We start from the raw sequence: 15,408 nt of genomic DNA on the forward strand, positions 1-15,408 counted from the left end.
CCCAAGTGTTCTATTACCCCTGTAACATCTTATTACAGTAACCCAGCTCCTGAGTGTCTTATTACCTCTGTAATATCTTATTACAGTAACCCGGCTCCTGAGTGTCCTATTACCCCTGTAATATCTTATTACAGTAACCCGGCTCCTGAGTGTTCTATTACCCCTGTAATATCTTATTACAGTAACCCAGCTCCTGAGTGTCCTATTACCCCTGTAATATCTTATTACAGTAACCCGGCTCCTGAGTGTCCTATTACCCCTGTAATATCTTATTACAGTAACCCAGCTCCTGAGTGTCTTATTACCCCTGTAATATCTTATTACAGTAACCCAATTCCCAAGTGTCCTATTACCCCTGTAATATCTTATTACAGTAACCGGGCTCCTGAGTGTCCTATTACCCCTGTAATATCTTATTACAGTAACCCAGCTCCTGAGTGTCCTATTACCCCTGTAATATCTTATTACAGTAACCCAGCTCCTGAGTGTCCTATTACCCCTGTAATATCTTATTACAGTAACCCAGCTCCTGAGTGTCCTATTACCCCTGTAATATCTTATTACAGTAACCCGGCTCCTGAGTGTCCTATTACCCCTGTAATATCTTATTACAGTAACCCGGCTCCTGAGTGTCCTATTACCCCTGTAATATCTTATTACAGTAACCGGGCTCCTGAGTGTCTTATTACCCTGTAATATCTTATTACAGTAACCCAGCTCCTGAGTGTCCTATTACCCCTGTAATATCTTATTACAGTAACCCAGCTCCTGAGTGTCCTATTACCCCTGTAATATCTTATTACAGTAACCCAATTCCCAAGTGTTCTATTACCCCTGTAATATCTTATTACAGTAACCCAGCTCCTGAGTGTCCTATTACCCCTGTAATATCTTATTACAGTAACCCAGCTCCTGAGTGTCTTATTACCCCTGTAATATCTTATTACAGTAACCCGGCTCCTGAGTGTCCTATTATCCCTGTAATATCTTATTACAGTAACCAAACTCCTGAGTGTCCTATTACCCCTGTAATATCTTATTACAGTAACCCGGCTCCTGAGTGTCTTATTACCCTGTAATATCTTATTACAGTAACCCAGCTCCTGAGTGTCCTATTACCCCTGTAATAGCTTATTACAGTAACCCAGCTCCTGAGTGTCTTAACTCTAATTTTTACCTATCTTAGGACGAGCTATGGGAGTAGCTCAGCATCATGATGCTGTAACAGGCACGGCAAAGCAGCATGTGAATGATGACTATACTTTGCGCCTCTTTAAGGGTTGGAAAGCCTGTCAGGTAACCTTGTAAAACTTTGCACTAGATTAGATCAATTTTAAATATGTTTAATGGCAAATTAGGGTATGGTTTATTAACCTATTGCAAAGGATATTCTATTTTAATACATATTTAGTATTTTACTAATATCTGTAACATTGCAGGCCTTTGTATTCATTGACGCTTCATGTATTCATTGACGCTTCATGTTCATGAGAACACAGCCCATCCATTCACTAGAGACCAGTAATGAGACACAATAGACCCAATCTATTTGTTGAACAGGATCTAATACTTTTTCTCATATTTCTGGTACAGGTTGTGGTCAGTAATGCTCTCTCCCATCTGTCGGGGACTAAAGAAAACTTTGTGTTTTGCAATCTACTGAACATTAGTGTGTGTCCTTCAACAGAGAGCTCTAAATCTGTAAGTTGACTTTCAATATTTGCTTTGCATATGGTTGCCCCCTAAAAGCTCACACTAAATGGTGCCCGTGTAGGTTGTTTCATGTTTAAAATCTTGAGTCAAAGTGTATCTTTCAGAGTGATGGAGATAAAAAAAAAAAAAAATATATATTATATAATATATATATATATATATATATATATATATATATATATATATATATATATATATAATATAATATAATATAATATAATATAATATAATATAATATAATATAATATAATATAATATAATATATATATATATATATATATATATATATATATATATATATATATATATATATATAATTTTTTTTTTTTTTATTTCTTCTTAGAATAGTAAAGGGAGTGGTTAAAACCCATGTAAAGTGATTGGTGGTTCTCTATTACACACTCATTTGCCATTGGAATAAATATCTGCATCTCCCTCCCTTCCTGTTCTAGTGAAAATTCTGCGTTTCCCATAACTTGGTCACTAAGATATTGGCAGGGTGAATCTACCAAGCGGGTACACAGAAACCCAAAATAAACTTAGAGGTGTTAACCCTTCTCCACTCTATCCAAAATGTAAAAAAAAAAAAAAAATGTTGGCTGAAGTTTCACTTTGTCGGTATTGATTATATCAACTTATTTAGAGCTGTCACTTTTCTGGTGCAACATACTGTAAATATAAAGACTATGTCGCCATTATATTTTAACTTGTGTTTCAAGAGATGGATTGGGAGTTTAAATATGTATTTTTTTTTTTTTTATATATTGTGTGAATAATAAAGTATTTTTTGTAGTATTTGTCGTTTTTTTCGTGTGTTTTTGTGTTGTATATTTGGGCCTTTCACTGCTGAGATATAGATTTCTCAGTGCTGTTTTGGCACAGGATTGTACATGGATCAATTTTAAAAATTAAAATTACCTTTTTGCTCTGCGGCAGTTGTCCATAAAGCTAATTGATGATTTATTTAGTTGTGTGGATCTTTGTGATCTCATTCAATTCTGTGACATCTCTTCACATCTCTTATGCAGTTCAGTGTGATTATCTACAATCCTTTGGGAAAAGCAGTCACACAGTATGTTCGTCTTCCTGTGAATGGCGCGGTTTATGTGGTTAAAGGTCCTTCTGGTGTATCTATTCCAAGTGAGGTGAGATGAGCATGATACTGGTAAAACTTTTCTGGGCTGGCACTCGCTGGGTACTTGGCAAAGTGCATACCCACCCACATGTTGAGGGCATGTGGTCTGGTTGAGTTACCTGGCTGCATGCTTGGGTAAGGCTCTAGTATGTATCTTGGGGGACCTCATGCCATTTTTTTTTTTTTTTTGGTCTTGAGGTCACCCCCAAAATCCAAATTATTACAAAATGTTTTTTTCTTTCTTCTTTTTTTGTTTTTCTTTCTTTTCTTTTCTTTTTCTTTTCTTTTTTTGTTTCTTCCTTAAAGGCCACAAGTTGAAATATATTTTCTCCTAGGTAGTTCCGGTTTCGAAATTCACAAAGGAAGTTCGCAGAACTAAAGGTAGCACCGAACATGAACTGGTATTTCCAGGACAAATTCCCCCACTGGGCTTCAGCAGATTTACAGTGGAGAAGCTCCATGCTCAGGAACGATTCTTCCGGAAGAAGGTTGAGAAAAACCCATTAATGATTCAGAACAAGGTAGCTTATATATGCATTCTTATGTGTGACTGCATGGGGCAATGTTAATAAAGGGTTAGCTCACCTTTACCAAAAAAAAATGACCTATGCAGATGAGGGGCAACTGAAGCTAAAAACAAACCATGCAGCTTTGACCAAATTTGGATAGTGATCTCATGATGTCTGGCTGCAAAACTCCCAGAAAAGGCAAAATCCTCTCCTGCATTATTGCCGGATGTTGCCAAGACTTACAGCTGTTAATTCTCACCCCCCCCCCACATGTGTGCGGTCCAGTGTCTCCTCCGTCGTGGAATTGCTAAGCTCACAACTTCTGTGCACGGGGGAGAGTGCATTTGAGGGGGTTTGAATTGGCTGGAAAGGTCTTGGCAACATCCTAGTGGCAAGGCAGAATAAGATGATGCCATTTCTGGGAGTTTTTTTGACCAGGCTTTAGGAGGTACATCAATGGCTTACACCAGTAGTAGGACCTTTTTCAACTTTGGTCAAAGCTGCACAGATTTTTATCTACAGGCACCCCTTATCTGTAGTCGCTGTGTTTTTGGTAAAGGTGAACCAACCCTTTAGGGGGAAAAGCAGTAATCCCATGCCAACAGATCAGGTCTCTAACCAGCCTAATTGTAGACACTTGTCTATGTTACATAGTTACATAGTTGGTGAGGTTGAATAAAGACAATAGTCCATCCAGTTCAACCTGTGTAGGTGTGTGTGACTGTAATCATCTAACATAGCCTTTAATCTCCTGATCCTTGAGATGTAAGTCTAATGCCCCGTACACACGTGCAGATGATCTGAAGACTTTTGTCTGCAGACTTACCAAAACCATATAATATGAGGTCAAACCTAAACACTTTCAATTTGTATGCAATCCGGCAGGCCCTTGCACTACATAGAAAAGGTAAATCTGCAGACAAAAGTCTTCAGATAATCTGCACGTGTGTACGGGGCATTAGTCTTTTGAAAGTCACCATACTACCCGCAGAAACCACCTCTTGTGGTAGACAATCCCACAATCTTGTAGCCCTAACAGTAAAGAACCCTCTTCGTTGCCTGAGGTTAAAACGCTTCTCCTCTAATCGCATTGTATGTCCTCGAGTCCTCATGCAATCCCTTCGAATGAACAGCTTTTTTTCTAAGCTGAAATCCCCATTAAGATATTTATAAATTGCTATCATGTCCCCTCTGACGTCTCTTCTCCAGGGAATATAAATCGAGCGATTGCAGCCGCTCTTCATAGTTAAGGTCCTCCAATCCCCTAATCAGTTTAGTTGCCCTTCTCCAGCTCCAACACATCCGTCCTGAGGACTGGCGACCAGAACTGGACAGAATACTCCAGATGCGGTCGGACCAGAGTTTTATAAAGTGGAAGGATTATAGTCTTATCTCTGGAATACATGCCTTTCTTTATGCATGCTAATATTCTGTTGGCTTTGGAAGCTGCCGCTTGACATTGCATGCTGTTGCCTAATCTATCATCATCCAAGACTCCTAGATCTTTCTCCATTTTTGATTCCCCCAATGGTTCCCCTCCTAACGTGTATTGTGTTTTTATGTTTTTAGTCCCCAAGTGCCGGACCTTACACTTCTCCACGTTAAACCTCATTTGCCATGTCGTTGCCCACTCCGTAATTTTGTCCAGGTCATTCTGTAAGATATCTGCTTCATGCTGTGCAGTTATTGCCCTGGCCAATTTTGTGTCATCTGCAAAAACTGATATTGAACTACTGATCCCTACTGGTTCACATACTGCCGAAGAACTCAATACATATCTAATGGAAGAGTTGCTGAATTTGTTCTTGGAGGGAAAGCATACCAAATTTTCTCCTGTGTGCATAGTGTATTGTTGCTGTGCTTACTCTAGTATGTAATTATCCATGGTTTTCACATTTCCGTGTTGTGTGTTTTTTTTTTTTTTTTTTTTTTTTTATTATTCAAAGTCTAACTGGATTGCTATAAAACCTCATATAACTGAGGGTCCTTCCTCAGTCACGTAATTATATTTTGGGTTCTAATTAGAATTTGGTAACTCCGGCAAGATGAAGTGATGTCATGGGGAGTGGGGCTTCATCCTGGGAATGAGGGCTTCTTCACGCCATAGAAGGCAACAGCTGTATAAAACTGTAACTGTACATATATGTGGACTTTATGGGCACGTCATGAGACGAATAACCATACACCAAATAGTAAAATAGACATTAATTCATAATTAAAATCACTGACACACTAAAATGATGAGACTGGCTAAAATAATGAGACTGGCCAAAAAAGGAGGTCCAGCTCGCCAAACATGTAGACAGAAGAACAGAACTACTGAATGTAAGACGGATACACAGTAGAAATATAATACATATCCCAACTGCATGGGTATAGATACGTCTGTTCAAAGGTGAACGTGTTTCGCAGTAAGCTTCATCAGGACTGTATACAGACAGTTCTAATCTTGAAATAAACAATAAATAAAATATTTGGTTGTACAGTATGTTGTAATATACTTAGGTAAAGGTATGGCTTTGGAGGTAGACAAACCTTCTCATAATACACAGGCAAAACCTTGGCTTGGGGCGGACACAGGGGACAAATAGAACCAAAACGCAGGTCATTGTCTCTATAAATAGAAAATGGGGGGGGGGGGGGGGGTAGATCTACAGTACTAGTAAACGTTTAGAAAAATATAATCATAATGTGTATCCTATCCCACTAATGACCACTAGGCAGGAAGATACAAAAGTAGTGAATACCTTTTTATAAAATTAAGCAAAATACATCTTGTAAAGATGATTATATATCGAAGTAAGAGGCCTGGCCACTAGGACTGATAGTTCAGCCATACAGGTAAGGGTTTTCTTGTGGGACCTGAGGTTATAATAATGTGTGATGTGAATAGCCGACAGCCCCCCCAAATTCCGATGGCGAGGGGTTGTCTGGCACCGTGCCCTCCTGGTATGGTGAGTAGCTGTCCCCTCTCCCCATGGAGGGTTTTGGGGTGGACATGGGCCCCTCCTTGGGATGGTCAGTCAGTTCCCCCTCCTTCCCATCAGATACCCCCTTTCATCTGTTCCCCCCCTCCACTTAATGCTGAGGCTGTGTGGGTGGTCTGGTCCACCTCCTGGGGTGGGGGCAGGGTGCTATGCTGGCGATACGGGGGGGGGGGGCGGTTGTGCCGCCGGTGACCGGATGATCAGCTGTGCGGGGGGGTTTGTACCTGGTGGGAGCTCCTGCCAGGGCCCCACCGTTCTGCCTGGGCCTGTCCTTGAGGTCTGGGGTCCCTCGGAGCCGCCATTTTCTTGTAGCCTGTGTGCTCAATGCACGGATGCCAGGTTTGTGTAGTCCGGCGGTGGTTTGCCATTGAAAATAGCGGCTGCCATGACAGTGGAGCCCTCTGGGTGGCGCTTTTGACGGTGGGAGCCCCTCCTCCTCCCCTAGTGCTGACTCCAGATTCTCCTGGTGGCTGCAGTGCTTTGTTTCTGTGGGCTGGTGAGTCTGGTGGGGTCCTCTCCCTCTCTGCTGAGGATCGATAGGTGCCCTGTGACTGGTGACCAGGTGGTGCTGCCAGAGCGGGGGGTTGTCCCTTAGCAGTGTTTTACACTGTTTGTGGGGTCTCCCTGGTGACTCTTGGAGTCTGTGGTGCACATCTCACCACCTGATCCCCTCTCTGGGGCTGCGGTGCCCTCTGGGTCCCATCCATCCATCGAGGCACCGATGGAGGTCCTGGAGTCCCTTGTGCCCCCGGGTGGAGGTGACTTTTGAGCAACGGGCTGGCATAAAGCGCCACCCCCCCCCCCCCCCCCCGCTTTCCCCTGCCTCATTTGCCTCCTCAGATCCTGAATCTGATGAGGACGTCACGTTCCTTGAATCCTCGCATAGGGAGGATGATTCCTCTGCTTCTGCAACAGCGCATGAAAATTGTGCTGGTGGACGCACTGATTGTACATGTGCTTAAGGACACTCAAAAGCTGATGGCCTTCTTCAAACCCAGGGCCTAGGCAAGATGGCGCCGGGCCTACCTCCACGCCGTCCACCGGATCCTCTCGGCTTTACAGCCAGTGAGGCGCTTCGCAAAAAAGGAGCAACCCTCCAAAAAGCCCTCCCTCCTCACCGCCTATGCCAGTCTCCAGGAGTCTGGAAAAATCAAAGATCAGGATGGATGCATTGGATCGGATCAGGAGGTGAGCACACATGATGCAGGGATGACACAAGAGACTTGCCTGATTCTTTAGATCTCTTCCCCCACCTGTGGTTGACACTGTTCACAAAGACATGCTAGTATCCCTGAGGGGATCTCTCCAGTCGGATATGATAGCATGTGTTCACACACAAATTCAGCACAGAAATAGTCAGTCTGTAGAAACCAAGATTGGGGGGGAATATGCAACCACAATCAATGAGCTGATAGATGCAAATGAGAACCAAGAATCAGACCTAAAAAGAGTTAATGCTAAAATCACTGATGTGGAAGACAGATCTAAGAGGAACAATGTAAAAATAAGGGGGATCCTGAGTCGGTCCAGCAGAAGCAACTGTTGTGTAGCACAGCTCTTTAATACAGTGATGCCAGACTTCTCTGCTATGGACAGAACAGTGGACAGAATCCATTGTCTGCCCAAACCCCTTTCCTCTCTGATAACATACCCAGAGATGTTATCTTAAGGCTACAATTTTTCCATGTGGAGAGACTGATTTCACTATCAAGGAATAGGGAGAAACTCCCAGAGCCATATTCAAATCTTCAGTTTTACACTGATCTGTCACAATTTACACGCCAAAAACGTAGAAACCTGAATACCATCTCCAAAGCGCTTAGAAATCACAAGATAGTCTACAATTGGGGTTTCCAGACTAAATTCATCGCGACTAAAAATGGCACTGACCATATAGTGGATTTGATGGAGAAGGGTATGGCTTTGTTGTCTAAATTGGACATAGCATAGTCCCTGAATCGTAATCCCATCCTAAACAGGCCAGCAGCCCTACTGCAATCCCAAATGAATGGCGCACTGTGACATCTAAAAACGCACGATCTCATGTATAACTGTTAAAGGGACTTCCTGTACAGGTATGTTCCTCCTCTGTTAAAAACGTTATCACCGTTTTACCTTACCCCCCCCCCCCCCCTCAAGACACCCACACCAAACTACTACCTTCCTTTGTTTGGCTACATATAGTTGTTAGCCTCTTTTGTTGTTTAATCTACTGTTACCTTATTACCCTACTGTTACCTTATTACCCTAACAGTCAGGAGTTTCTTGCGTTTCTCCTCCGCATCTGGCCACATACTCCCTGGTGCATACGTTTCGTCAGGAAGTTAGGCACTTGACCCCCTCTCCATTGCGATCTTTTGCCGCCTTGGGACCTCAATTTGGTGCTCTCAGTCCTCCAGAAGCCTCTTTTTGAGAATCTTCATGATATTCCCCTGCTTACGCTGTCCCAGAAGGTGACCTTTTTGGTGGCTTTCTCCTCTGTGCGCAGGGTGTCTGAATTGGTGGCAGTATTCTGTTGTTCACCTTAGTGGTGGTTCGATGATTAGGTGGTTCTTCGCCCCTGTCCGTCATTCCTTCCTCAGATTGTCTATGATTTTCGTTTGATTGAAGACCTTGTGTTGCCTTCCCTGTGTCCCAGGCCAACTAATCCAAGGGAAATTGCTTTGCATGCCTTGGATGTGGACCGGGCAATTAGGGTGTACTTGGCAGCTACGGAGTCTTTTTTTAGGAAGTCAGACTCACTATTTGTGCTCATGGGATGGGCCTCGGAAAGGGCTGTCTGTTTCCTCTGTGACCATTTCCAGATAGATCAGACAGACGGTGGTTCAGGTCTATTCCATCCAGGGTCAGGTTCCTCCTTCCCCTGTCAAGGTGCATTCTACTCGGGCGCTTAGCGCTTCCTGGGCTTTGTCAGGCATCAGTGACGCAGGTGTGCAAGGCGACCTCCTGGTCGTCGGTGCACACTTTCACAAAGTTCTATAAAGTGGATGTGTGGGCATCTGCAAATGCTTCCTTTGGCCGCAAGGTTTTTGTGGGCTGCAGTTTAGAGGATCTGGTCCTCCTTTTTGAGGGTGTATATTTATTTATTTTATTTATTTTTTCTCAAGTGATCTCCGGTTGTTTTGGTTGGCTATAGTTAGCCTTGGGTTTCTTTTTCGCTGTTCCCACCCATCATGTTTAACACTGCTTTGGGACATCCCAATGGTTAAGAAGATGGAGCTGTGTCCATCAATGAACGACAGAAAATTGAATTTTTGACTTGCGGTAAAATCCATTTCTCTGATCATTGGCGGACACAGCACCCACCGCTCTGCGGAATTATCCTCCTGACACTGCTTGTTACAAAACTGAGTGGCTATAGCAAAGCGGGAGTATACCCCCCTGGGACTGCCTATGGGTGTAGCCAGAAATTTTTTCTGCCTAGTGTCCTACTCCTGTAGGAGGAAGTATAACCCAATGCTTAATAAGATAAGGAGCTGTGTCCGTCAATGAACACCAGAGAAATGGATTTTACGGTAAGTCAAAAATCCCATTTTGCTTCAATGTGCATACACTATATAAATGTGCGATGTTGTGCAGAAGATCGCAGTTAAACAGACATGGTGGGAAGAAGCCCTCGGGCTCATTTACACAGCTTGTATGGTAATGCTCTGTTAGTGTATGGGCAGCTGTTTTTCTTTTGGGCAGCTGTTCTTCCTTTTTTTTTTTTTTTTTTTTTTTTTTTTTTTCTTGCTGGGGATGTTGTACGCAATTTGTGTTTTCAGCGTGTCAGTGTTTTTTTGAAGAAAAGAACTTTATTTGAGGTGCACAAAACTACAATTCATTCATGTTTCTGCACAGCGGTGCAGTGTGGAGGCATGTGGCACTGTCCCAGCTTGCTGCAGAAAAATGGAGCAGGGTTATCCATTACACTGCATATTTTTGTCACTGCCATTCACTACACATCACATCAGTATTGCGGTGTGAACAGGGCACCAATAAAAAAAATAATGGTTTTCTATGCGCCCTTCTGGTGACTGGGTTTTATCCATTGCAGAAAAGCACCAATCACTGAACATAGTGTGAACGAGCCATTGGGAAGAGGATGCAAATTAGAAGAGAATTAGTGCACCCGTCTTCACAATGTACAGCTCTTGCATAACTATCATATTCTTACAATGCTATCATTTGGATAAAATGTACTTGTATACCAGTTTCATTTTAAAGAACAGTCTGCTTGTTGATTTATTCCTCCAGTTTTATAGAGTGGAATTTGACTCCGAGACCGGGCTGATTAACAAAATCCAGAATCTGGAGAAGCAGATTACCCTTCCTGTAAAACAGAGTTACTACTGGTAAGAATATTTATGATGAATACTTGAATAAGGGTAATTCATTTAGGTGGAGGTCACTGGTTTGGAGTGCACTTTATTTTTAAAGGTGCATACTCTGTCATCTTTTTGTTTGACAGTGTTTCTCAAACTTTTTTGAGTTAAGGCACCCTTTAAAATTATGCACAATCTTAAGTCACCCCGTTCTAAAATGTAAAAAACTAAACGTACTGCAACATCCACACATGTAGGCCACCCAACGTTGGAGCTGATTTATTCCTCCACCCTTGCAAATTGGTACTGTCTAATATTCCAGTGTTTCTCTTCTCCCTCACTCTCTCCTTTTATGCAGTTTATGTGACTCCAGTGTTGCCGGAGGGGGGCAATCAAGGATGCTGTGTAGGTGCCCAACTCCCCCCCCCCCCCCCCCCCCCTTATCAACTGATTATGGCATTAGTCAGGGCGGGACTGGCCTACCGGGAAATTTCCTGGTAGGACGGCAAGTTCCCCCTACCCTGGGGCTACTAAAACCTGTTAAAAAAAAAAAAAAAAAAATGGCCGGCCCGACATGCGCACTGTGCATGCGCCGCCGCTGCTCTGGGAAAGCCCGTACACGTTCAGCTATTCCCGGGCAGACGGCGCATGCGCGGTGATGTGTTGGCACTGGGTGGCGCTAATTTTAAATGTAAGGCGCCTCACAAAAAGGTAAGTGAAACTCCTCTGCAGCCCCTGCATCTCCATGAGATTCTCCTGCAGCCCCTGCCATCTCCTCCACCATGCCCCTGCCATCTCCTCCACCATGCCCACAGCCCCTGCCATCTCCTCCTGTACCATATCTGCACTTTTACCACTTTAACCGGAATTTGCTTATATATAATGTGTATTAGCCCTATGTGCTTTCAGATCTGTCTTATCTATATATAATACACTCTTCAAATGTTCTTTAAAATGCATGGTTTCCCTTTTTATGAACAAGAAAATGATGGCGTTATGCTGTTGGGCCGGTATAATAATGCTATGGGGCTCGTATGAAATTATTTCCAGGGCTGAATTTTATTCCCAGTCCAGTCCAGCCCTGGCATTGGTTAGGATGCTGGCAGCTGGAAGGTTGTAGTTGTGCAAAATGAGAACCTAAAGGGCAGGCTTCATCCACCCTGCTGTCTTGTATATAATTTTTGAGAAATTTTGAACTTTTTGCCAAGGCATCCTGGTTGAAAGGCTGGTTTAGGGAGTCTCTGACCCAGAGCTAGCATATGCATATTGGTTGTTGGACATCTGATTTATGTATACACCATTGTTTCAGATTAGGAACTTGCCAAGCTTTAATTTGGAGGAAGGATACAGATGAAAGTCCATAGACAATCCAGCTACAAAAAAAATTACATTGCTACCCTGTGTCTGGGTGATTTCAGACTTTGGAAATTGGAAGGAGTGGGGCTCTTCATTGGAAGGAGTGGGGCTCTTCATTGGAAGGAGTGGGGCTCTTCATTGGAAGGAGTGGGGCTCTTCATTGGAAGGAGTGGGGCTCTTCATTGGAAGGAGTGGGGCTCTTCATTGGAAGGAGTGGGGCTCTTCATTGGAAGGAGTGGGGCTCTTCATTGGAAGGAGTGGGGCTCTTCATTGGAAGGAGTGGGGCTCTTCATTGGAAGGAGTGGGGCTCTTCATTGGAAGGAGTGGGGCTCTTCCTTCATTGGAAGGAGTGGGGCTCTTCCTTCATTGGAAGGAGTCAGTTTGCCAGTTCCAGACACTGAGGTTGGTGCTTGCAGACAAATGTGGATGAGCCATGTGTCGGGACGTATGCAAGAGATTTGATCATCACTTGCAACTAATGATGGGCTCAGGCGTGTTCAGATCGTACCCACCAGGAATCCGTCACTTCACACCACCAATCATAGGCAGCATGTGTATGTGCAGCTGCGAGTCGGGAAATGTCTCGCTGTCTAAGATTGGCGGTATGCAGTGATGTCATCCTGGCGGTTGCGATCCGAACATGCCTGAGCCCATTTCTACTTGCAACTACAGGGCTACATAGGCACTCAATAATGGGCTGTCCTTTAAAACATCTGACTGGGCATCAGGTATTCCTCTCCATGGAGAAAATGGAACCCCTTGTCTGTGGGGAATATTACAAATTATTTCATCACATACATACAAAATGTATCACAGCTGACAAACTCAACCTGACAAAACCAATGACCTAATCCCTAAACTTAACTCTTTAAACTGAATAATCATTGACTTAATATTTAACTTGGATGTATATCTTGGCCTTTTTTCTTTAGGCTGGCCATTGATGAAAGGTGGTGATTCATATTTTGATCATTGCATTGCTCCTGGTCACTTCTGAACTGCAAGCTGATGAAGCGCACTAGAGACTGTCCATTATTGCACAGTCTTATACTACCTTCTATGTAGGTTAGTGAAGGGTTCAGGGTACTGCATGTGACTCAGTATCAGGCAAAGATCATGGCGGGTTCCAGCACTACCCTGACTAGTGAGACCAAAGGTCTTTCCCCTCCTATCATACACGGAGAGACCGCTTCTACTGTATCTATGACAAGCCTTAGTATAACTGGTGTAATGTGTTCTGCCTTACCTGTACCCATTAATTCTATTGAAGTAATGCTAGTTTTGGGCTGTACTGCTAAATCGGAGGATGGGAGTGGACATTGTTGGCTCTAGAAGTCTGTGAAGGTTCTCATTTATCTAAGTAAGTTGTCTCCAAACTGCAGCCCAAGGGCTGAATGTGGGCCTTTGCATGCCAAATAATCCAGCCCCTTGAATACTTTTTTTCTCTAACTGATACAAGTCGCTAATTCCTTCCACTGACACCAACCATGGGGCATAATTCCTTCCACTGACACCAACCATGGAGCATAATTGCTTCCACTGACACCAACCATGGAGCATTATTGCTTCCACTGACACCAACCATGGAGCATTATTGCTTCCACTGACACCAACCATGGAGCATTATTGCTTCCACTGACACCAACCATGGAGCATTATTGCTTCCACTGACACCAACCATGGAGCATTATTGCTTCCACTGACACCAACCATGGAGCATTATTGCTTCCACTGACACCAACCATGGAGCATTATTGCTTCCACTGACACCAACCATGGAGCATTATTGCTTCCACTGACACCAACCATGGAGCATTATTTCTCCCACTGACACCAACCATGGAGCATTATTTCTCCCACTGATACAAGGTACTATTCCTCAAACTGACACCAGCGATTTGGACTCTTCTTCTTCCTCCCATTGATACCAACGATGGTGCACTAGTCTTCCTGCTTTACCAATAATGGGGGGGGGGGGGGGGAGGAGGAGAACTATCCCTCCCATTAATACCAATGATGGGGCATTGGTTACTAACATTGTGCCATTTTGTACACCCCTCTTACTCTAAAGTCTAAAGGACAATAAATTGGCCCTTTGGAAGATTGGAGTTGGCATCTTTGGTACTGCTTTTTTTAATTGGTCAAAAATGCAGCAAGCCGTATTGGCACCACAATGGAAGTGCGATGGACCAGTGTGAAGACCCACATAGAATTTAAAGGGATGCTTTTCTTGCACTAAAGGTGCCAATAATGGCTGACAATATTTTCATATTCATTTAAATTCATGATATTTAAAGAGGAAGTAAACCCTCCTCAGGAAGTTGTACCTATAGGTAAGCCTATGATAAGGCTTACCTATAGGTACTGTAAATATCTCCTAAACATGTACCGTTTAGGAGATATTTACCTTTAATGCAGCCAGTGACGTCGCTGGCGCATGCGCTCTGAAGGAACGGCTGATCGTGCCGTTCCTTCAGAGCCCCGTGCCGTGACCGTCGGCTCCCGCGCGCGTGCGCGGGAGTGACGTCACCGCGGCTCCGGCCAATCAGATGACCGGATGCCGCGATCCCGGAAGACGGGCGACATGTCATGTCGCCCGTCATACAGGTAAGAGAGCGGCACGGCGGGGGCTCGTTCTAAGGTAAGTATTTCATAATGAGCTAGTATGCGATGCATACTAGCTCATTATGTCTTTCTCTTGCAGGTTGTAAAAAAAAAAAAAAATTTCTAAACGAGTTTACAGTTGAAGTTGAGTTGAATATAATAAAACATTTTAATGTAATGTAATTTTCTTTAACTGTCCTTTTTCAGTTTTTGACAAGTGCATCCTGCATTTTCGGTTTCAGCACCAAAAATTCCATTTGGTGCACCTTTACAAACAAGTGTTCCATAGGTTCGCTTCTAAAAATTTCAATATGTGTTTATAAGAATTTTAATCTTTCCAAAATTTATTAGTGTAAAGCGATGAACTGTATGCCAACTATAACAAATAGTCTAGGTCTGCCTTTTTCAACTGGGGTGCCTTGAGGTTTCTTCAGGGGTGCCTTGGCAAAATGCCTAAGAATTGTATACAAAGTTGTGGTTTGGAGGAAGCCTACTGTATTTTCCGGCGTATAAGACGACCCCCCTATTACATGATCTACCGGTAATACTTATACTTAGGTTACCTTGGAGATATTCTACTCGGCGTAAAAGACGACCTCCCATTTTTGGGGGATATTTTTGAGGTTTTATACGCCAGAAAATACAGTACTTTTGTTTAACAAAAAAAAAAAAAAAAAAAAACATAGGTTTTCATTGTGCACGATTACGACCTTCTAGTTGCCAACCCCCTAACAAACAATGGCCTCATCAATTGATAAGGAGGATGTCAGTCGCCTGTATAGCATCATTGTTTGACCCTC

General features: G+C 43.3%; 1 protein-coding gene across 1 annotated transcript in view; it reads left to right on the forward strand.

The window, feature by feature from the left end:
• Positions 1-15,408, forward strand: part of MAN2B1 (mannosidase alpha class 2B member 1) — a gene marked incomplete at its 3' end in the record, with an annotated part of 70,408 nt that overhangs the window by 35,973 nt on the left and 19,027 nt on the right. Inside the window, exons 11-15 of the mRNA XM_082257196.1 lie at positions 1,187-1,296; positions 1,594-1,701; positions 2,742-2,858; positions 3,184-3,369; positions 10,581-10,678. Of these exons, the coding sequence (XP_082113322.1) occupies positions 1,187-1,296; positions 1,594-1,701; positions 2,742-2,858; positions 3,184-3,369; positions 10,581-10,678 (619 nt within the window). The remainder of the gene's footprint in view (positions 1-1,186; positions 1,297-1,593; positions 1,702-2,741; positions 2,859-3,183; positions 3,370-10,580; positions 10,679-15,408) is intronic.

Source organism: Pelophylax lessonae (genome assembly GCF_965119305.1).
Source record: "Pelophylax lessonae genome assembly, chromosome: 4".
Taxonomy (NCBI): domain Eukaryota; kingdom Metazoa; phylum Chordata; class Amphibia; order Anura; family Ranidae; genus Pelophylax; species Pelophylax lessonae.